This window comes from Cupressus sempervirens, chromosome 9 (genome assembly GCF_028749045.1).
Source record: "Cupressus sempervirens isolate cs-2001-9-10 chromosome 9, ASM2874904v1, whole genome shotgun sequence".
In the NCBI taxonomy this organism is placed as follows: Eukaryota; Viridiplantae; Streptophyta; class Pinopsida; order Cupressales; family Cupressaceae; genus Cupressus; species Cupressus sempervirens.
Window position 1 is genome coordinate 117,300,655 of NC_143126.1, and position 23,686 is coordinate 117,324,340.

The window sequence follows — 23,686 nt, forward strand, 5'->3', positions numbered from 1 at the left end:
TATTACAATACTAAATTTATATTTTTTAATTTCCATTTATTTTTTAAATTTTAATATAATTATATAAAAATAGTTTATTTGTAAATAATTATTTTTCAGTTCTTCAAAATATATAATTTTAGTTTTAATTTAATTGTTCATCATATCACAAATTTAATCACTTCTACATAAGTAGTGATTAATCTTTTTACTTATTTTTATTTTGATTTTCTATATTTGATTTTTATAATGTATAAATGTGAGTTTTTTTATTTTTTTACGATTAATTTAATCATTTTGATTAGATTTGGAATCTTATAGCAACGAATTAACAATCATACCTAATACTAATACTTATAATATGCAATAGATCAAATATATTGAATAGTTATTAACATAAATAAAATACTAATAATACAACAATTGTAATAGTAACACTATATTTATATCATAAAGTTTTAATTATAATTAGTTTTATATTCCAACAAACTTCTATTTAAAATGTTAAAAATTTATCATATATGAAAATATTAATTAGTTATGCTAAACATTATAAGTTTTTAACTTTATTATTCTATTTATAGTATTAGAATTGTTTAGTTTAGCTCTAAATTGATTTTTTAAAAGATTCTTGTTCTTTATCTTAAATCTTACATCTAGTACTCAAGGAAATAATAAATGAATGAAAGCATAAATTAATGAACATGAGGCCCATAATAAGGCGGGACATTGAGGACAACAATCCAATAGAGCCATAACAAGAGTGGAAGGAGGAGCCAAAAATTTTTGTGCCTTCTCAAAAAGTTGTGTATAAGACCTTAAACAAATTAACCAATCACTATCTAATTTTTTTTTTTTTTAAATTTCAAATTTAAAATCTATACAAGTATACTTAATAGGATAAAGAGTTATTTTTATTGATGAATAAAGAATATTTTATAAATATTAATTTTTCTTGTTAATGTCAATAGGCATTCTATAATGACAGAATGGTGGAGTGTGATGGTGTGAGCTAGTTAATGTTAACTTTTATTCTTCTAAGTTAAATTTAACAATAAAGAATATTTTATAAATATTAATTTTTCTTTGTTAATGTCAATAGGCATTCTATAATGGTAGAATGGTGGAGTGTGATGGTATGAGCTAGTTAATGTTAACTTTTATTTTTCTAAGTTAAATTTAACAACCATCTACATGTCAAAAGTTTAAATCTTATTATAAATAGAATATACTTTGACAAAGAATTTAATAAATACCACATAAATATTTGTTTAAATTATAATATTTGAAAATATAAATCATCCACTTAAGATATCAAAATAAAAAAGTTTAAGTCACTAAAAAAATAAATAAATAGAAATAAAGAAAATAATTTTAGATGTAAATTAAATTATAATTATTTTGTAATGAATATCTATGCATTTCTAACAAGTATTAAAAACTTATATATTTTATAACATTGTAGCATTATTATACTTTCTTGAGTTCAAAGAAGAATTTAGAAATCTTTGAAAAGTTTCTCAAAAATTGGCAAATCACAATAAAAGTCTTTTTTGAATTATAAAATATTAATACCAACATTCATTTCACAAATTTTATTTTCCATATCAAAACTATTATAATATATATAATATTAATTTAATTTACATATATTCATTAGAATTTATAAGCCGTACTGATACATTTAATCACATATTATATTGGTAGGACAGGCGAAGGTTAAGCATATTCTGACAGACACACCTTTCTTCCCATCAGCAAAATAATGGCCGCTTCCAAAATAATTACAGGGATTGTACCACAAAAAATATACACTTTTATAGATATCGTAAAAAATATACTTGCTTCGTTTTGGCTTTCAAAGAAACGTAATGGGGAAATGAAAACTAAAGATTATCTGCTCTGATAATGAATTTGGCCCATGGCAGACGGAATCTGCAAAACTTCACGGCAGAAAAGGTGGAAACAGCAGCAGATTTTATCGGAGAAATTATTAGAAAATATTACTAGGCGCAAGCGATCAAAACGGATTAGATTGCAGCGTGCCCCGTGGGGCGCAGAGGCAGATAAAAAGGCGGTCTTTGAAATAAATTCGAATAAGGATCAAGAAAACCCTACAAACCCTTGTACAGAGTTTACAAATTCGAATGGTGAAGGCCCCGAAGAAAGCGGAGCTCAGGTTGAGGTGACTGGTAATAATATGGAGTGCCAGAGGAGTTTAGATATGGTTGATCGGAGATTTCAGGCGGTAAAAATTAAGGCTTCAGAAATAAGCCACATGTACTACAATGGGGTGCATGACAACGGGACTAGAAGCGTTTATGGAGCATATTCTCATAATTCACACAATTTTTCTGTTGTATTGAACTGTGAAAAAGAAAATGGTGGCCGGCAGGATATGGAATTGGCAAACAGGACAGAAAATATTTCAGCGCCCTGCAGTGTAATTGAGTCTGGTGAGGATCCCCAGCTGACGACGAGGGTTCCAGTTTTCTTGGTCGATGATGAAGATGAGCGCGATGGGGTTTGTCAAGCAGGTGTTGCTGGTAAGAAAGCGAGGAAGCGAGTAGGGGGATTGCGGTGTGGGAAAGAATTTGGGGAGCTAGACCAGTATCTGGACACACACATTATTGATAGATATATGGAGTAAGTTCTAGTTATCCTGTTCTAATAGTAAATTTGTGCCGAGTGATATCAAGTGTTGTCATCTGAAATGTTGATGATTTTGGAACTTTTATCACAACTTTTTTCCAGAAGGCTTTTATATTAAATCACTTGTTTTCGGTTGTATAGCACCCATATTAGCATTCTCAATTGTTTGTGTGAGTGATGCTTTGATGTTACAGCTGAATGATCACCATCAAGTCGAAATATCTTGGCTAGCTGTTTTTCTATGGCCCAGTATTGTAGGTCAGCGAATTTTTTTTCCAAATAGTTTTTGGGAAGCATCACCTCTTGTCAATTCTAAGCTATCTGTAGTCTGTAGTGTGTACATTCTGAATTCATAAACTTGGTAACCTATTTGGTAATTTGTGGCTAATATATATTTCTTTTTTTTGCGACTTGGTTTCTTGGATTTGCATTTTGAGTCAAATATATCTTTGAAATCTATTTTGCACCTTGAATATGAGTCTTGTTTTCACTTGTCTCATTCGTATTCTATGTCGATTAAGTCCTACCCTAATCTAAGTTTCTTTCTTATAGTTTTCATTATTTTATATGTCAAATTCACACTCCTGCTAGTACAAAACTTGAACCAATTGTTTTATATTGTGATTGAATTTGTATATTTATTTGGTTAAGTGAAGTCATTTGTTGCCATAAACAAATTGTTGAAATCTCCGTCTCACCTGAATTGTGAGTATTTTCTGTAGTCTCTACTTGTTTAATTTTCTGTATGAAATACGTCTTGATTCTTCCTGATCTAATATTCCTTTTTATAACAGCAATCACCTTTCAAGCCATCATGTAGCATCACATTTTTTAATGAAAGCCCGAATCTTTTGCTTTTGATTATATAATGATTGGATTTGGATTCTTGGCTGTATGTTCGTGGATTAATTCTTTCCGCCAAAAACAAATACTTGAAATTTACCATGAATCTTGATTGTCAGTATTGTTATTTTTTTTTTTTTCATTGTGTTTAAAAACAACTGTGGCTCTGTAATGTCACATTTTGGGATTTACCCAAATATAGTCATGAAATAATAATTCCAGCTTAAGATGAAAATTCCATGATCTTTACCAATGTATCTATAATAAATTACTAATTTTATTAATAGGTTAAGCTTGGTTTAGTTCCTACACAGTATTAATCTTGGATAGCTGTTTTTCTATTCTCCAGTATTGTTGGTCAGCAATTTTTTATGTTTTTTCTTTTCGGATAGCTCTTTGGAAACATCACCTTTTGTCAATTTTAAGGTATCTTTACTATTCTGGTTTTTTGCATGTGATTATGAATTTGATGGTAAATACTAAGAACTACCAATCTAGGATTGGCCAAATGAAGAATAGTTTGAGGATTTAGAGACTTGCTTTCTTTTGTCTGAACTAGTATATGCTATATGTGGCAAACACTTTTAAATAGCTTGGTCTGCTAGTTTACCTGATTCCAAGTTTTGATTTTTTTCTCTTGTTTAATGAAGAGAATTCAGTGACAAGAATACTAAGATCTCATCAAAGTGAAACACTTAAAATATCTGACCATATTTTACCAACTTCATTGAATAATTTAAAAAAGTAGAAGAAGCAGTCACTAGTTGTTTGGTTGGCCAACCTTAGGTGCTATAGAAGTTTTCGAGAGATATAACCTGCAAGCCCCTACAAGTATGCTAATGGTAGTTGATGAATAAAAAATGATACCATTTTATTTGAACCAAGACCCAGATGAGCTGTAGTGTTACCTGGCTTTGCATCCTTTTACTGGTGACGATCTTATGATTCATGCAAAAATCAGATCTTGTTGCATGACAAAGAGGTCACTATAAGCCTGAAGGTGTTGCATAACTGAGTAACTCTGGAAACACAGGAAAGAACATGGAGAACAACAAGTTGGTAGCAACCAGACATTCCTCAATTCCGTAGATGACCTTGGTTTGATATGGAGCTTTTTGAGGAAGTCAAAAGTTGCAGGGAATGTAGCTGAAACATAATATTTTTGTATTGCAGATGAAACTTTTGGTTTGTACAGGTGGCAGTTGTGTTTTCAGTTTTAGCCATTTTCAACCTGTAATTTAATTTCTGCTCTTAACCCTGTTCTGGTTTCCTGATTTTTTTCTTTCTTAATGCTTGATCATTTGATGCCCTGTCCCAATAATTTGTTCTCCCTCTTATACCCTTCAAACAAGAGGGAATCACCTCTTCCTTTGCAAGAGTTATGCTCCCTCATTAAGCATTACTTGGAATTAAATATAATTTAATCATCGATCATTATCATGTTTATGTTTTCATACTTGGTCATTGTAGCTTGAGTCTGTTAATCAACCCTATAATGTCCACAAGTTATGACTACCCAAAATTCGCCCTAGGTTTCAATCTTTTTCTTCTAAGCAAGTAGGGACTAGAGATACCTTTCACTTTGATTGACACTCTACAAACAAGTTAGGAATCATTTATAATTATAACTCATAATTAGACTTCTTAAGTTGGAAATGTAAATCAAATCAATAAATCGTTATTGGAAATGTAAATCAAAGCAATAGATTGTTTGAATCAATTTTGAGATGACTCCACCATAGAAGTTATAAGGTAGGGTGACTTGATGCCTTAGAAACCCCCTACCTTAGGCCCAAGGGCTGATATACCATCCCTCTTGGCCTCATGTGGCATATGCCATCCATTGTTTTGGAGTATCTAGTGTGGTGTCCTATCACCATTCTCAATCTTGCCACCTGTATCTTGTTTCCAATGATTGAACATCCTTATGCATCCAGTCACCACGATAGAGGCCATGAGGAACATTCATATCAGGGTGTCCAGATAGTCCATTCTCCCAAAGCCCAAAGGCAAGGAACTCCCTAGTTACATACCATGAGGTCAAAGGTGACCTCATCACCATTTTCTCACCTGTGATCCCACATTTCCCCTACCATGGTTCATTACAGTAGTCAGAAAGCACACATACTATTTCACACATAAATCCTGTTTTAAAATACCCCCGAGTCAGCAATGAAATATATTTTAAATCAAAGGTATGCAGCTTTATATATTTCTGTATGTATGTCTATATATATAATCAATCACATCCTGATATCATATTCCTGAACTGCATACAAAATTTAGTAGAGAACAGTGATCAATAGATTCACTATGCAATGTATGTGTGACATGACACTCATACCAAGGATTGTAGATCTGAATATTATTATTATTATATGTTCTTTCTTCTTGTTGCCTTTTCTTCCCCTTCTTTGATGCTGGAGAAATGTGTTTGTCCTTTCGTTTATATCTTAATTGATAGAAAAGGATAGTATTTTAAGTGACATGCCTCCTTGTATTGCATCTCTTCATCACCTGAATATAGTAATTAAACTGCGAATCACACACCTTTATATTATTGGTTTGAGCCTTAACTAATTCACTCTTAGTCAATATCCTTTTTCATTCATTAAGGCTCAGTAATCATATGATTTGTATGATTGCTGGTCTGTCTCTATTGATTCCCCTTATAATGCTTTAGCTGCTGTTGCTTCTAATTGTCAGTAATATTAATATTACTCGATGAACAACGGAGATGATTAGTAGATGCCATCCATCTTTTGCTTACTTGAGTGATTGCTATTATTGCTGTCGTTTGGTCCTGACTGCAGAAAATTGTGAAGTATTATATCTAAGATGATTTTCTCAGAGTATTAATATTCATATTGTGGATAGATCTATGGTAGTTCGGTAGTTTGTTGGGGTGGGTGATAGGAAGTAAAGACTGGCAGACGAGCTGGAAATAGTAACTAGACTGGGAAAGGTGGGATAGTTTTTGACAGGGATTATGACAAATCTTTAATAGATTTATTGTTTTATTCCATCAAACTCATTCCAATGGTTGCAATTTTACTGTGATATAAGCTTCAATCTTATTGTTATAAGAGTTGCTATCTATCTTGGAGGGTCATGACATCAAACAATACACAATATCACAATAGGAAAGACTTCACAGATGCAAATATCGATTTCTCTATATGACATGCAACATGCAATGTAATGGCCCCTTTTGGGATGATCCTAAATCTTGCCCTAAAATCATGAGTGCAATTATAAGGAAAGTAGTAATGTAGTTAAAATTATATCTTTACCAATAAAACATGTTTATCAAGATAAATCTGGTTTAGATGCTGCAATCATGTTATACAATATTTGAAATATAATTCGTAAAACGAAGTATTTATTAAGGTCAGGGATCCAACAAATATAAGCGCATATATAACAATAATCATGTTATTCTATTTGGATGAATCATGCAATAACCTTTGAGAACCAAGCTATTGATGGTTCCATTTTCCATAATTAATCATAGTAGGGTTTGGAGAGGAAATCCACAAAGGGTGCCTGGAAACTTCTCAAGCCCAATTAAGCACAAGAACGCACATCCTCCAACTAAGGCAACTCGCTCCTTGGCCCAAAAGTGGCAGGAATATCCACTAATATCATTCCATCACTTTGGATAGCCTGCTTAATTCGAGGGAACCTGGATCATTGAGGAAGACTGTTCAGCTTGATTAAGTTCAAGAGCACGAAGCATCCAACTAGACAACTCACCCCTGGGCCCACAACTTGCAGGAATACCTATTAATCATTTGGGTGGCCTGCATAATTTGAGGGAAGCCCAAGAGCGTGCAGCATTTGACTAAGACAACTTGCCCCTTGGACCACAAGTGGCAGGAATATCCATTATACTTTTCCATCACTTGGGTGGCCAACTTAATTGGAGGGAACTGGTTTACTGCCTCTTCCCAACATACTTGCTTCTATTCCTCTTTGATTGCTTGCTTGGAAAAAAAAAAGACAACTCATTCAATATTAAAGAAGCATTATAAAGTTTATTAAAATTTTGATGAGAGATATTTAAGATCAAGGGTTTAAGAGATATTTAAGAGCAAGGATTTATATGATAATATTTATCCACATTTCATACACTAAGCATACATATTAAACGTATTCTGCTGCATACCACAATATTTATTATATCCAAATATAGCTCTCTTTTGAATTGCAGATCTCATTTCTTAAAGTTAATACTGACTTGTCTTTATCTTCCTCAATGCCATTCTCCAATGTGGTCTTCTACATTTTATATCTTCCTGTCTTTATGAAATGAGAGAACCTCTGGGAATGGTCATAACCTTTCTTAATGAAGCTTCCTCAAAACTGATCCCTTAGTGATACCTCTTGAAAACCAAATGCTGCCTTGTTTATTTCTTAATCACTGCTTTAAGTGCTTTGAACAATGATTTATTAATCACAGCCTACCACATAACATGGGTGTTGTTTGTATATGTAATCGTCACTGCTGTTTATAGAATCACAGCTCACAATGTATTACTGCCCCTTAACATTGATTGCTGTCAGTCACTGCTTTATTCTACAGCTTAATTATCAGCATTGTTCACTGAAATGAATATGACCCTTGTAGGATAGATTTATTTCATGGGTTGATTGATATTTAATTTACTTTTAATCCTTTCTTTCTTAAAAAAATGGTATAGGTGGTTTTAGGCAGGATTATGACATGGAACAAGCTGCAACACATTACAGCTTCATTCGCTTGGTTTTGGAGCCTTCTGCATATCTAACAATCTTGAACAGTATCTTTTCACATTTGTTTTATTAAAATGAAATTCTTTGAATACAAGGGTAGTACGTAGAAGCTAAGTTACCATATTCGCCTGTTCAGGCTGGAAGTTGGGAGTCGATTTGGAGGTCATTTGCGTTTAGTTTGAAATCACGTCAAATTCGTCCGCAGTCTAATACATTTCCCCTGAAGTCGTCGAGCAGGACTTCCAACTAGCCAGTTCGAGCCCAGAATGAAATTTGAGCAAAAATCTGAGTGACTGGCAATTACTTTTAGTCACGAGTGGATATTTGACAGAAAATTAATGTTTTTCGACATTCACTTTTTTGCACCCAACACTAGTAATCGAAACACACACGACATTAGTTTTAACTTTAGTCTTTTAGGTAAAAGATTATTACCTAAACGCACACGACACAGACACTAATCCATACTCTTTGATGACGGCATGACAATAGCAAAGAAGTGGCGTCTGTGCGAGAGAAGTTAGAAAAGAAAAGGAGTGGTGGTTGAGAGGTCTGGTCTGGTCTCAACTAACAGTTGAATGCAGCGTATATTGTATTTGTGGTGCCTACAGAAGCTGCAACTCCAACAGTGTTCAGTTTTGTAGCTGCGTGGAAGGATTCATATTCAGAGACAATTGATCCTTGAATGTTCAGGACTGGTCATCAAGTGGTTGAGCTCGTCAGAGCCCACTAAACTGTTATTCCAATAATGGAAGCTCTGACAGGTTTATGGACTATAATGTGTTGAGAAGACAGAAGACAGAGTATTGAGAAACTTATTTGCTGCAATATATATGTGTGTGTGTGTGTGTGTAAGCTTGTATGGACGAACCTACAACAAACCCGAACCCAATACCAAAAAAATATGGACGAGTTTCGAACCCGAATGTCGAACGCACATCCGAACCAGCAACTTAGCTTAAAAGGAACAAATTTGAAAAATTATCTATTTCATTGTAGAAGGGCTGGTTCTTGGGTCTGCCTTCCATTACCATTCAGTATGCAGGTTGTTAACTAATTTTTTAGTGGAGTTGCAGCAGGGTGCTGAGCTCAGTTGTTCTTGTGCTGTGAGCTCATTGTAGTCCCAGTAGCATTCATCGATTTGTAAAAGACTGAATGTAGTCAGTTCTTTGCCTTCCTTGCTTCATTTCTGTTTCAGTTATTTGCAAAATTTCTTATGTTTATTGGATTTGAAATTAGTCTTTTTTTAAGCTCATTTCTACTATGTAGTGTTTTTTGCTTTTTATCACATGAGTAGTTAATTTTATATTTAGCATCATAACATTGCATCTGTTTTTAGAGGACTGTTAGTGGACTATATATATAAATTAATGGATAGGCTATATATTATGTGTGCCTTCACATAAAACTTGTCTAACAACATCTACAGCCCTTTTAACATTGGCGTACAACCCTCTTCATGACAGTGAACAGTTTGAAGATTGTCAGAACTTGTTTTAATCAATATAATCGAATTTGATTGTGACCGGTAAACAGTCTTCTGCAAGTATAGCCCCATCTCAGACTCTCAGTTAAAAAAAATCTGAAATGCATATAATAGTTGGATCTACATATCAAATAGAATATTAGTTGCAGGCTTTAAATCTTTTCTAACCCTGTAAAACCCAATATTTCCAGATCACTCTGAACAGATTGGGCAAGGAGATTATTTTTGGCTGGCGGCTACTGAAAATAGTAGCAAAGATTCAGAGTTTCTGCAGCCTTTACTTTATCACCGGCTTTGTGCTCTGGCAAAGATTCTAGTATTTGCTCTCCATTTATAGCTTTAGCCTTACTACAGGTTGTTGATGCGAGTTTTGTATCACTTACATAACATATTAGCAATTGGATATTTGATAGAGAATATCAAACATACAATTCCTCTCTTGAAAAGTTAATGCTCATGAGACATGAGTATAACTCCAATGTTCCTTACACCATTGGATACTTGCTCAGTTTTATCGATGTGATTTGCTGGTAATCACGTAGGCGGCCTTACGCTATTCATTCGAGGATGACTTGGACTTTGATGGGATGAAGGTGATGGTGGCTCGATTTGTGAAATGTTGATGGGAAAGCGATGGTTGTGGAAGGTGAATGGATGAGTTCTATCACTTGATCTACTCTAACTTGCTTCTCTAAGCTTCGACTACCCAGCTACTTACTATTCTACTCCTACTCCTATGAATGGAAGGTTAGCAAATGGACGGGGATCGAACCTAATGAGAGCTGACCAGCGGCCTCACTTCCACAGGTGCAATGATTCTAAGGAAAAATAAACTAGTTTACCACACAAAGCTTCCCAACCAGCCGCTAGGATGCTAGTGGCCTAGTATTGATCCCTATCAAACATTTACCAATGGTACCATACAACTATCCATCTACTTTACTTTCACTTAAACAACTTCAAATGCAACCAACTTTAACAACTTGAAAGAAAATCTAAGTGGAAGTAGAAAACATGCAATAACACCCAATGTTCTTGATCAACATGCTAATCGCAACAATGAAAAAGAGAGCATTTTGGTATTATCTTCGCAACAATTTCTCCGACCCTTTACAAATGAGAGCAAATGGCCTTTTATAGAGGCCAGAAATACAATGGACGGTGGAGATCAAAACAAGATCAACGATCTAGATTGGATCCTCAAAACCCTAATTAGGGTTGCCACCCCATCGGCCAATGAGAAGCTGCCACCTCATCAATGGACCAATGAAAAAAGTGCAAAAAGTGGCAACCAATGAGAAGGCACCAAAATGGTGGCCAATCAGAAATTGACACTTGTCCTATTCTAGAAGAAAGGGGAAATTTGCCACTTGGGCTTACATCAAATGATCTTCTAATATAAATCTTCCCTTTTCTTTCATTTTCTTAGCTAAGGAAATGAACTTAGCTAGCCTTTCGTTAACTTCTTCCATAGGAGGACAAGGTGTGTGTGCTTCGCCTTGAGTTCCGCTGTCTTTGCCACGCTGTTCGCTGCTTGTAGTATTTTTTTCATGATCCTTATCATATTCTTTTGCAAATCCAATAAAAGCGTTGAGAGAGGGAAGGGTGCCCGAATGCTTTTTCTTGATAACAACCTTTCCTAACTCATCCAACCTCAATCCAAAATTTGTCTCATTGACATCCTCTTCTTTGATATCTTCAAAATCAAGGGCTATGCCGTTGTCGCTCATCATGGTCACAGTGGAAGTGTCGATGCCTAGGCCGTGATGTGCAACTGCCTGTTGTATATCCTTTTATTGTACCACCATTGGTATTGGTTATTCGCCTCATTTTCGAGAAGAAGGGAGTATTGGGCGTCATATCCTCTTTGTCTTTCTTAGTGTTCGCCCGCTTGGGATTCTTACTTGCACTATCATCCTCCATGCTCGTCGCCCTATTACGAGATGGTAGAGTGGTGGACCAAAAGGCAAGAAGAACCAAGCGGAGCAATCCTTAGCCTTGAACGAAAGATGAATATCTCAACTTAAGCACTCCTTGCAACTCTAAATGATTTGAAATTATCTCTACCTATAGCCAAGGGGGATTGTCCTTCCTTCAGTCTGTCCCTCATCCGTATCATGTCCACTGCACAGATATTGGTGTCGGTTATTCACTTCATTTTCGAGAAGAAGAAAGTATTGGGCGTCATATCCTCTTTGTCTTTCTTAGTGTTCGCCTGCTTGGGATTCTTACTTGCACTATCATCCTCCATGCTCGTCGACCTATTACGGGATGATAGAGTGGTGGACCAAAAGGCAAGAAGAACCAAGCGGAGCAATCCTTAGCCTAGAACGAAAGATGGATATCTCAGCTTAAGCACTCATTGCAACTCTAGATGATGAAAATTCACCTTAACCGATAAATTTACAGCGACTTTTTGGAACCTAGGATATGACTTTCAAGAAGTTCAAATCCCTTTGCAAATTAGGAATTTACCATGCAATTCACCTTCAAATAAAATTACCCAACCTAGGGCAAAAATCGTAGCCTCTTGAAAAAATCAGAATTTTATCTTCCACAAATTTCGGCTCCCACAAAATTCGGCCCCCACAAATTTCGCCTTCCACAAAATTCGGCTCCCACAAATTTCACCCAAGTCTGGAAAAAATCTGCTCCTCCACAAAATTCGCCCACACGGAGAGGAAGAAATGATTTGTGAAAATGAAATGGGGAGGAGACTCCCTTTATAGCCAATTTTCTTTCTCCATAAAGCTGGCCTACATGGTCTAGGAGAAAACAAAAAACAAAAATTAAATTCAAGTTAAGGCTCACAATTAAATACTTAGCTTAAAAAAAATTAATTTTGCCAAAAAGAAAAATTGCACTTTTAAATTTACCAATTAGCTCCAATTGCAAAACGAAATTAAATGGTGCCTTGAAGGTGTTAAATATTTCCATTTAATGAGGATTTAGTAATTAATACGTCATTAAAATTGTATTTTGGCTAACCAAAAGTTATTTTTTCAATATTAAATTACTAAATTCATTAAAAACTTAAAAGTTTTCAAGGCAAATTAATCCAATTAAAGCCAATTTTTTGCAATTTTCTACCAAATCGATTTTGCCAAGCTAAAAATTAAAATAAAAAATTAAAATTGCATTTAGAACCAAAAATCGATTTTTTGCAATTTTCCATATTTCAACAAAATTAAAAATTTTCACCAAAGAATTTTTTTTTTTGAGATTTTTCAGAAACTTAAGTCTAATTAAAATTTCTCTTTTGAGAATTATCCAAATTTACAGAGTTAAAACCAAATTTTCAAAAGAAAACATCTAAGTACAAATTTCGCAACTTTATCCTGCTAAGTTGAAATTAACTTACAAAATTATTCGGCCTAGGGATAAAATTGATAGCTCTGGAAAATCAAGTTAAGAAAACTAGGTGAAAATAAGCTAAGCCTCCCCATATCTATCCTGAAGGTGCCAAGGCGTGAAATTTTCAAAACTCAAAATTTTGGGCAATCCAAAATTTTGTCAAGGTGATTAGAAAAATTTTGTCAACACTTTAACATACAGAATAACACACATTAGAACATTATAGCGAAAAATTTGAATGAACTGATTTTTCTGGAAGCAATTATTTATTGCAAAACATTTTTGATCAACAATATAAAATGCATGGAAGGAGACAGAGACCAAACTAAAACAAATATTTAGATTTTACTTTTGTCAAGGTATTAATCAAGTATTATTCAATGTACTACTATGATCTACTTAATATCAATAATATTGTTTCAAAGTTTACAAATATAAATGCTTTATTTAGTGTAATTTTATTTTGGTGGCTGCCCTTTGTATCACTTTAAATGCTAAATTTGATTTGATTTGACTATAGTAAATAAAAACATTGTTTGATGTTGCTTCATCTTCATCCAAAGAAAAACAGGAAAAACTTTTTCCAAATGATCCTACATCACCACTGGGAATGGCATCTATGTTTCCAAACCACTTTTAGTTTATCATGAACAGATTGATGCAATATTTGTACAAAGATTGTCTTTTATTTGTCTCATTTAAAAAAAATGTTTAGGGTTTCTTACATTTCTACTCAACATTGTTGATAGAACAGCATATGTTGTGCAGATTCTTAAGGCAAGTTACTGGCCATAGTCGTAATGAGATTTTTTTTTTCAAATCTATATGTGCAGGTTATTTTTTTTGATACATTCTATTTCATTTAAAAACAAATTTGTTGTTATCCATCAAATGAGGGCATGCATCTTAGGACCTTTGTCTCATGCTCATAAAAACAAACATCAGAATTGAATTGTTGTTCTCAACAGGGAGAAATCAACAATTTTGTACATTGCCCTCGTTGATATTCACCCTACTTTAACTATACCAACAATCTTTCTTATGTCATAGATGAAAGTTATTCCCACAATCAATTGTTACTAGTAGTGGAGCATCATTAAGTCTATCACCCATCTGGCGTTCATGCCCTCCCCTTTTAGCTATCTAATAAATCTTAGCTTTGTCTTCAGCTTCAAATGGTCACAAACTTTAATTTTTCCTACTTGCATGCCATTACAGGAGCTCCTCTATCAATTAAAACTGTTGTGACAAGATTGTTTAATTAAATGAAATGATGTAACAAGATCACCTAATCAAATAAACAATATATAATATTATAATGTCTCCTTAACATATTAAATATATATTGTATCAGCATAATCCGTGCAACCCCCTTCTGATGCAAGTGCTAATATATATATGGGTGCTCGGATACTTGGAGATATATTTAACTTTGGTTATTATCTTCTACTTATGTTTTGTTCCAAGGTCATCACTTGCATGAAGGGGCTTTTATCCCTAACATTTGTCCACCTCTAGTAATTGACCTTGTGAGTCCTTGTACCTATTTTTGTCACTCAAAGACCTCAATATAAACTCTCTCCATTTTTTCCTTACAGGTTTTAATCATTGCCCATATATGCCATTCTCAATAACTGATACAAATTATTGTTGATCTCAAAGACCAATTATTTGTTTCTTTCCTACATAGTTTTGTGAAGAAAATGTCACTTGTAAGAGTGATTACCACTTGTGATCAGAGGCCGCATCTAGTTGAGTGCACACCAACATAGGATATCATTTGGCCGGATGGATCCGAAATTCCGAATGATTAAGACATTCATAAACTTAAAATGGTCCTAGATTTTTGCCTTGTCAGCATCCCCCCAGATTTTATTAGTTTTCCGTTTTCTGTTTCATCTCATAATGTGAACTGATATCAGGATCCTCCAATGTTTTCACCTTCATTGTTGAAGATCCTTGACCATTAAGATTCAACTAAGAGAAGCTGTAAAGTTGATTAACAAAGTTGTGTTCAAATACTCATGCTTAGTACATCGTGATATGTCCTTGTAATCTTGTTCCTTTGTGTATGCCATTCTACACATGCACATTGTTTTTGTTTTTAGGCTTAGGCGAATGAAATGAAAGATTTTAATAACGTCCATGAGGCTAAGGTAGCCTATGGGACCCACACGAGCACCCCCCCAAGGTGAGGAGTAATTAATCTAGCTATAAACTTTTGGTTAACTTAGCTCTCCGTCAATGAATTTTGATAATCGGAGCTGCTGTTCTCTTCAATTGATTTTCCTCAAATAGGTAGTTCAAGTCTCTTTTCTCTAATATCTCTACATACCCAGATCTGATTTCACTGTATGCCGGGCAATCCTTGACAAAGTGGTGCTCTATCTCTACCACTCCCATATTACAGAAAAAACAAGTTATGTTTGGCCTCTCTTCTTTTGGAACCTGCCATCTACCAATTTCACATCTCAGCCGGTGTGAACTAGTTCTGAGTTGCAGTATAGGCATTTTTGCTCTCTAATTAATAGGAGCCCTTATATAGGCCTTTTCATCATGACTAGAAGTGGGGTTAAATTCTTTAGTGTAGTAGGATTTTTTTTGCCAATTGTGTCTTGTCCAAATGATGTTGCCAATTTTTTCCTTGACAAACTTCTTTATTTCTTTATTGCTATCCGGGCAAGTATGGATGTTAATATCCCATTTTCGCATCCACTTGTCATTTTACTTCATCCATGTTCCTTTTCGCCTGACAAGTTTTTCATCCATGACTAGCTTGGAACAATGATGTTTTTCTAAACCTTGAGTTTTCTTCAAATAACTTAGCATCCGAACCAATGCAACGGCTTCTAACGAAAAAGAGCCCACCTCGGCCAATAAGATCTCATAGGGCACCATAGTCTTGATTTTGAGATTGTATGTATTGAAATGCTTTTGAATTCTTTCTACCTATTGCCATTTCTGTTCGGACATATTGCTGCCCCAAACTTCACACCCATACAGAATCACCTGAGTGATCAACACACCAAAAAGGGTTTTCATGGTCGTCCAATCCCATAATTCTGTGTTCCTACACCTGTTTTGTAGAGAATATAATGCCTTCCAGCCCTCTTGAATCCTTTTTGATCTACATGTATCCCAATTGAGTTTGTTTTGAAAATCTATACCCAAGTATTTGTACCATTTCACAATCTCGAGAGGGTTACCCTTAAACAGAAACTCGTCCAGTGTACCCCTATTCATTTTCAGTGAGAAGATCATAACTTTTGTTTTGCTAGTGTTCACTTGCATTCCCATCTCATGGCAAAAAGTTTCTAGTGCTTTCAAGTGTTCTTTCAAACCCTTAGCCATCTTAGCAAGTATGATGAGATTGTCTACATATAGGAGTAGTCATATCACAAAGTGAGCCAGTTGGACCCCCTCACCGTTGGTCTTGTCTATCCATTCTTCCAACTTGTCAATATAAAGCCCAAATAAGGTTGGAGATAGCGGACACCCCTGTTTAACGCCATGTTGCTGCCAAAACTTTCGGATAGCCCTTCTGTCGTTCTAATTTTAGCTTTGACCTGTTCGTATAATTTGTGAACAGCAATCCTAAGTTTCTTAGGAACTTCCAACTCTTTTATTCTATCCCAAATTTTGTTATGTGGCATTTTGTCAAATGTTTTAAGTCCATGAAGCAACAAAAAGCCTTGGGCCCTTGAGTGTCCCAAGTTTTCTCTACCAAATATCTGAGCGTGATCCCGTGATCTATAGTAGAGTGTTTTGGTCTAAAGCCCGCTGCCCCTTTGCTCTTTTACCTTTTGTTTCAGCCCATTTACTGATTTTCTGTTCTACCATGCTGCCAAATAACTTTCGGAAGAGGGGATTGATCATGATAGTATAGAAGGGTTGTTTATGTCTTCGCCTTTATGGAGTGGAATCGCTACACTAGTTCTCCAATTTATAGAAAAGCCTTCCCTATTAGCACTGTTGAAAATCCTAGTGATGTGCGCTGCTAGGGTTTCAGCACCCCACTTTAAATATTCTGCCTGTAGTCCATCTATGTCTTGGGCTTTACCAGCAACTAACTTCCTTATGCCTTGTATAATATCCTCCTTGCTGAATAGATCAATTGTAGTCTCGGCTACCGAGGTTCTGTGTTCTCCCAAGTCACGCTTGTAGAGGGTCTTGGCATATTCCAACCATTTGGCCCTTGTGATATTGTTCTCTATCTGTGTCTTTCTCTGCTGAAGTTCTTTCCAAAACTTTTTGGGATTGTTTTTCCCAAGATTGATCAGCTCGATCCTTCCCAAGCTCACATATTCCTCTTTCTTCTTTTTAACCAGCTGTACAACATACTCCTTTTTGCTTTCTTTGTTCATGTTCCTTTTCCAACTTCTTTTCGCCATTTTGCACTCATCATCAAACCGCGGGTTGGCTAGAAAAGTATTCTTGTCTTCTCTCTTGGTTTTTGATCTTTTACACTCCTCCAGGGCTTTATTGAATAGACCTATCTATTATATTGGGATATTACATTTTCCATAAAGTACATCAACAAAATTTATTATGCCAAAACTATTGGTGTATATATGTTGAGTGAGTAGTGTTGATGTTTGGTAGCTTCAGTCGGATAAAACTATGGCTATATATAATTATATAGGAGATACAAGTTTATTATGTGAGAGAAATATATATATATATATATATATATATATATATATATATATATATATATATATATATATATATATATTCCACAAAGGGACACGCCTCTTCTTATCCTTTTCTCATTATAAATAAGAGGTCACTGCCATTTGGATCACACATACCAAATTAAAAATGGCAATGCTTAGTACATTTGCAGCAGTCCAAGAAAATCGACACGATATCAAAGTCAACTACAAATGTAATAAATTGTTCAAATACACTTGATAAAGAGTGAGTTTCAATTGACGACAGATAAACTATAGTAGAAATGGTACAACCATCTTTGTCATGTCACGGTGCTTGCATATAGTAAAAAGGAGAAAATAATAAATATGATGTTCTTGGACTCTTCTCCATAAAAGGTGATAGGTGAATCATATCCTTTCTACTATGCACTGAAAGGAATACCCCCATGTGGATTGGGTGGTAGGTATCTCCCAAATGCAACAAATTTGATACTGAGTTTCGAACTAGGGGCATAGGAGAAAGGGGGAGAGATGGAGAGGGTAATGTTATTGTCGGATGCAAAAGTAGAAGTAGAGGAGGTGGGAAGATGGTAGGACTAAATCACAGTATCTTGGTGAGATGGTAAGTGGTATGTTGGGTAGAGTGTTTTGTGTGATAATGCACAAGTTAAATCTGAGGGTGGGAATCATTCCTTCGCTCAATGTGGTGCCTGGCCTCCTCGTCTTCTTCCTTGTCAAGACTTGGATTGCCCTACTCTCCAAGCTTTGGATATGGACTACCCCTTTCACCAAGCAGGAGAACACCGTCATTCAGACCTATGTCGTTGGCCACTATTGAGCAAATTTTCTAAAAAGTCATTTATGGAAGAGAATAAATATCACAACTAAGAAGAATATAAAATGAGTCTTATGGATGGAAAACTCAACACTTCCAAGGCACCTGTGGTGTGACTAAGATTGTTTTACATAGGTAGCGAATTGAAGTCCAATCACGACAAAGGCAGAACAAATATATGTGATTGTTTGCATCCGAACAAGGGACGACTGACCATTGACGTGGATGCTTGTTAGCATACAAGGATTTCACGTAAAGTGGACCCACTCACACAAAAAGGATAGGAGGCATATGAAGTACTTCCACAGGAGCTCAAAAAAATTAACTATTTGTAGAGTAAAAGATTAAACAAATAACATATAAGGGAATGCAATTGTTAAGACAATTTGTGTGATTTGTTGGCTTAGTGGAATAGGTGACTTTAAATTTTGGACATGAATATTTTCTTTCGTCATTGTATCTAATCTCAGGAAAGTGTGTTATAAACTTGCATATCTCTTAAATATTTTGCCAGAGGATTTGCAAATAAGGAGGTAGGGGATAGCAAAAGGTCCCTTTCATAACATACGAATGGAGGATAATTGCACCAGTTACAGACCCAAGGTAAGGAGCCATGTCATCGATAACAAGGGTTACGTTAGACTAAATACATTATGGGCACAAAGAAAAGCTCAACTACTCTTGCACGATCTGATTGGGTCATGTGCCATGTACTTACTCGACCAGCGCACTTACTCACCTTTATACATGAGTGTTGACTTATAATGAGGAGGTACGTTGAGATAATATTTTCTATTTGCTATTATGGAGTTACATTTGTATATTGACACTTGTGAAGTATATTTTAATACTCTATATAAATATAATCATAATTATAATAGTTGGAGTTGGTATTAACAATTAATAGTATTGTTAAGAAATATAATACATTCTACAAGAGAGAAGTATTTTTGTTATCTCCAGTATTATTGCTATTTATTTTTTTGATCATTTTAGGTGAAATTTACAAGGAAATGATATGTTGAAAATGTAGAGTAAAATATATATAGAAGATTGAATTTAAGTATATATGTTCAAACATATATTTATCTATATTTTATTGGAATAATGTAGAATTATCCTTATTTCTAATTTCAATACATATTATAAGAGCTACGTGCCTCGATCTTCTCCTCCAAAAATGTTATTGCAGAAAGAGGGAGATTGAGATTAAGAGGGAGCCAGACATTTCATTAGAGACAACCTTGAAAGAGAGGAAGCAAATAGAGGATATGATTTAGTCAACCTTTGGTGATCTCGGTCATATTGATTTAGAGGGAGTAAACCATGTTGAGATGGATTCTCCAATGATCAGTAAATTGTAGTAGTCAAGAGGACTATGATTCATGAATATACCTTGTGACTATGCGATTTTAATGGGCCTACCCCTTGTGTACATCATGAGGAAGTGATGACTTCCAAATGATGTGACTTGTATTTGTAGAAGTTATTAAAGGTGACGATCTTACAATAGCTTAATTTTCTATTATAATGGATATTTTATGATATCTATGCAGATCATGATAGATTGTACTTTTGTATGTTGGATATTTATATGGTAAGCATTATGAGAATGCGTGTGCAGATACCTTATAAACATTTTTTGAGTATATGGTGAATGTTATGCAAATTGATGTTCTAGAGGCCATTACACATGGTACGTGGTGAATATCATACTACTCGATGTTTTAGAGGCCATTACTCATAGTACTTGGTGCATATCTTGCATCTCATTCTGGAGGCCATTAGTCAAAGAGTATCTAGTGAATCTCATATGTTGATAATCTGGAGACCTAATTCAATTGTGATATCAAAATTGTGAATATCATATTTTGATGTTTTCAAGACCATTACCTTATTGAGCACATGGTGAATATTGAGTGTTGATATTCCGGAGACCATTACCCAGAGTATTTGGTGAATATCATATGTTGATATTCTGAAGGCCAATACTCATGATATCAAATGTGATATTAAAATAGTAGAAATCTTCTAATCAAAGATTTCTTTAATGTGTCATTTGTAAAGATTGTCAGTGGTGTAATATTTGTCTTGTGTTTATCCTCCCTGGCTAAGAGGGAGTGTTGATGTTTGATAGCTTCAGTCAGATAAAACTATGGCTATATATAATTATATATGAGATATGAGTTTATTATGTGATATATATATTATATTTATTATTATATTGTCAAATTAATGAATAGACACGTCCGTTATCCTTTTCTCATTATAAATAAGAGGTCGCTGCCATGTGGAACATACATACCAAATTACAAATGACAGTGCTTAGTCAATTTGCAGCGGTCCGAGAAAATCAACAAGCAGCACAAGCTATGCCATTTATCAGAGCTCGTACTATTAGAGAGGGATGCAGATTTGGAAAAGTAACCAGTAAAGATAATTTCAAGAATTTGTATCCTTATATTTCTTTTAAATAATTAGATCTTTTTAATTTAAAAATAAAATAAAATTGTTGAATGGAAATTATAAGCTTTTTAATTTATATGATCCTTTATTATGTGCAGGCAAATATGGAAGGACCTTCCCAGGAGTAAAAAGGACCATTGTACTTACCTGGATTGCTTATGGTTTTCAATGTATCTAGAGGAATTAACGTCCTTCAAGATCTTGAAATGGATAAAAGCAAAACGTATTTTCTCAAAGCGATATGTTTTCATTCCAATTGTTCACTGGTACCTTTGATATATTTCTCTCTCTTCAACTGTTTTGTGCCTTTTGGTAATGGATTCCTTCAATTGCAGTTTCCTTGGATTCTGTTTTGTCTTCTCAGAGTCTTGTCTGGAGTTAAAATTTGTGTTTTGTGTAAATTTCATCTGAATAGTTTCTATATTATTTTGTAGGGGTCATTGGAATTTGTTGATTCTGTGTCATTTTGGAGAGTGTAAATTTCATCTGAATAGTTTCTATATTATTTTGTAGGGGTCATTGGAATTTGTTGATTCTGTGTCATTTTGGAGATGACTTACGTTGCAGATCGAGAACACCGTGCATGTTGTTGTTGGATTCCTTGAAGGAAACTGACCCAAGTCGACTTGAACCTTTAATAAGAAAGTAAGCATGGAGCTCCACAATGATATACATTTATCTTTTGCTTGTTTATCTTCTTGATTGATGACAATTTTTGTGCAACTCTGTTCCTTTTCTTTCAGATTTTTGCTTTAACTTTTGTTGTTTATAGGGGCAGACAATTGATTACTTAGAATTGGAAAGGAAATAAGACTTCTTGACTACTTTTATGTTCATCATTTGAAAACTATATGTAAAATTTCCTGGGCGTAGCCTTCCCATAAACCAGTTTAGTGTGAAATTTTTACTTTTTCAGGTTCCTTGTTGAAGTTCACAAGGGAGAAGGAAGGAAGGACAGTGAGAAAATTATTTCAAGGTTCCCTCTTTTGGTTCCTGAAGTAAGGGAAGTCTAGAACTTCAATACCAATGATTCTTTTGGGTGTGCTATTGAACTACTTAATTTTTGTTCCTTTTCCATCTTAGAAGTTGCTTATGCCAAACGTTTAGGTTAATATGCTTTTCAGGTTCCACAGCAGACAAATGGTAATGATTGTGGTGTATTCCTGCTCCATTTCATTGATCTCTTTCTAAAACAAGCTCCAGATTTTTTTAGCACTTCAGAAGATTGTTATCCTTATTTTGTAAGTATTGTTATGTTTCCTATATTTTGTCTCAACTCTCATCTGTGAATGTAATTGAGCGTTTTATTAAGCTCAAGGGTGGTGGTTACCATTTTCTAGCTCACCAAAGACTGGTTTAAGCTCCGTGATATCAGACTGCGCCGCAAGCAAATTAATGATGTACTTTTGTAAGTTTTAAAAATCCTTGAATTATTGTTGAACAGAAAAAGACATTATCATTAATGTATTTTTTTCATTATCCATTTAAATTTATAGAGTATCCATCAGCAACTAAAACCATCTCTTTTCATATCATGCAGAAAGGAACAAGATGGTACAAACCAGATGATAACGAGGAGAATTTCAACAAGAAGTAAAAAGCTGAATGGATTTTTGAGTGGTGGTCGTGCATCTAACTGGATTGATCTATCTACAGGTGCTTGAGATGTAGCTGCAAGATTTGCATAGAAATTCTTTTGAAGTCTTTTTACATCTGCACCTACCTTCTTTATTCTCAATTAAAGATCGGGAGAATTGCCAAAATTTGCAATCCTGCATTTTTCAAGATGCCTTCAAAATATTAAATATATAGAGTTTATATCCTTTAAACAGGATTGCAAACCACGAGTCTCGAAAAATATTGCTGTCTCAAGCAATTTGGGAAATACCAATTTGATGTGCATTTTAATAGTGGTGAGGATTCTTTTGCTTACTGAAGATGAAGAAGCAAAGGGGATGGTGTTGTTATCTTCACAAGCATCGGGGATATTAATTTCGGTCCAATATTAATTAATATCTGTATAACTTTTCGAGTTATGTTATATATATAAAATTAATTTTATAAATTTTCAGGTACCCATGAGTTTCATTGTTTATCAATTTACTGTGTGAGTGTTTATCGGCCAGCTTTGCTAAATTATCAGGTGTTCAGAATGTGTTGCGATTTAGACTTTTAGTTAATTTACTGTTTTATATCCTTTTTTTGGATGTAGACTTGCTTTGGATGTGGAAATGTTAAACTGGAATGTCAATGTTAGGATTAGCATGCTTAGTTATGCAGAAAGTTTGCACTAAGGAAGGAATTTCATTGGAGCAACAGGTAGCAGTTTTTAGTAAAGCTAAAGTTAATGCGTCACATTTATTTGCTTCATTTTTCTGTAGTGACATCTTGTATCTATTTTGTAGACGCTTTTACTTGTTCCATGGAAGGGCATTCAAAAGTTTTCACTGCTTGCAGCCATCCAAATTAAGGAATTGTTTCTATTTGGAGTCATGTAGTTGCGTGGAAATCATTTTCTTTACTATAATTGTCCTTGCTATTTTCACGATTTTGATACCTTGCTGTGAGAATTATTTGAAATTGAATTATCAGAAAATTAGACCAGAAGTAGACTACCATTGCCAATAAACTGCCCTCAGATATTTCAGCAGGTCATGTAAA

General features: G+C 34.5%; 1 protein-coding gene across 1 annotated transcript; it reads left to right on the plus strand.

Moving 5' to 3' along the window:
- Positions 1-1,687: 1,687 nt before the first annotated feature.
- Positions 1,688-23,100, plus strand: LOC149537822 (Cysteine proteinases superfamily protein). The gene is made up of 8 exons (XM_089799204.1): positions 1,688-2,625; positions 21,124-21,291; positions 21,539-21,670; positions 21,942-22,023; positions 22,150-22,266; positions 22,366-22,433; positions 22,566-22,681; positions 22,858-23,100. The coding sequence occupies exons 1-8, from the start codon at positions 1,901-1,903 to the stop codon at positions 22,959-22,961; spliced, it is 1,512 nt and encodes a 503-aa protein (XP_089655330.1). The 5' UTR covers positions 1,688-1,900; the 3' UTR covers positions 22,962-23,100.
- Positions 23,101-23,686: the final 586 nt, after the last annotated feature.

Excerpts from the sequence above, each read along its gene's own strand:
- LOC149537822 (XM_089799204.1), top strand. The coding sequence starts at position 1,901 with ATGGCAGACGGAATCTGCAAAACTTCACGGCAGAAAAGGTGGAAACAG. Across the intron at positions 22,024-22,149 it reads TCCCTCTTTTGGTTCCTGAA|GTTCCACAGCAGACAAATGG; the intron begins GTAAGGGAAGTC and ends TATGCTTTTCAG. Across the intron at positions 22,682-22,857 it reads CTGGATTGATCTATCTACAG|GATTGCAAACCACGAGTCTC; the intron begins GTGCTTGAGATG and ends TCCTTTAAACAG.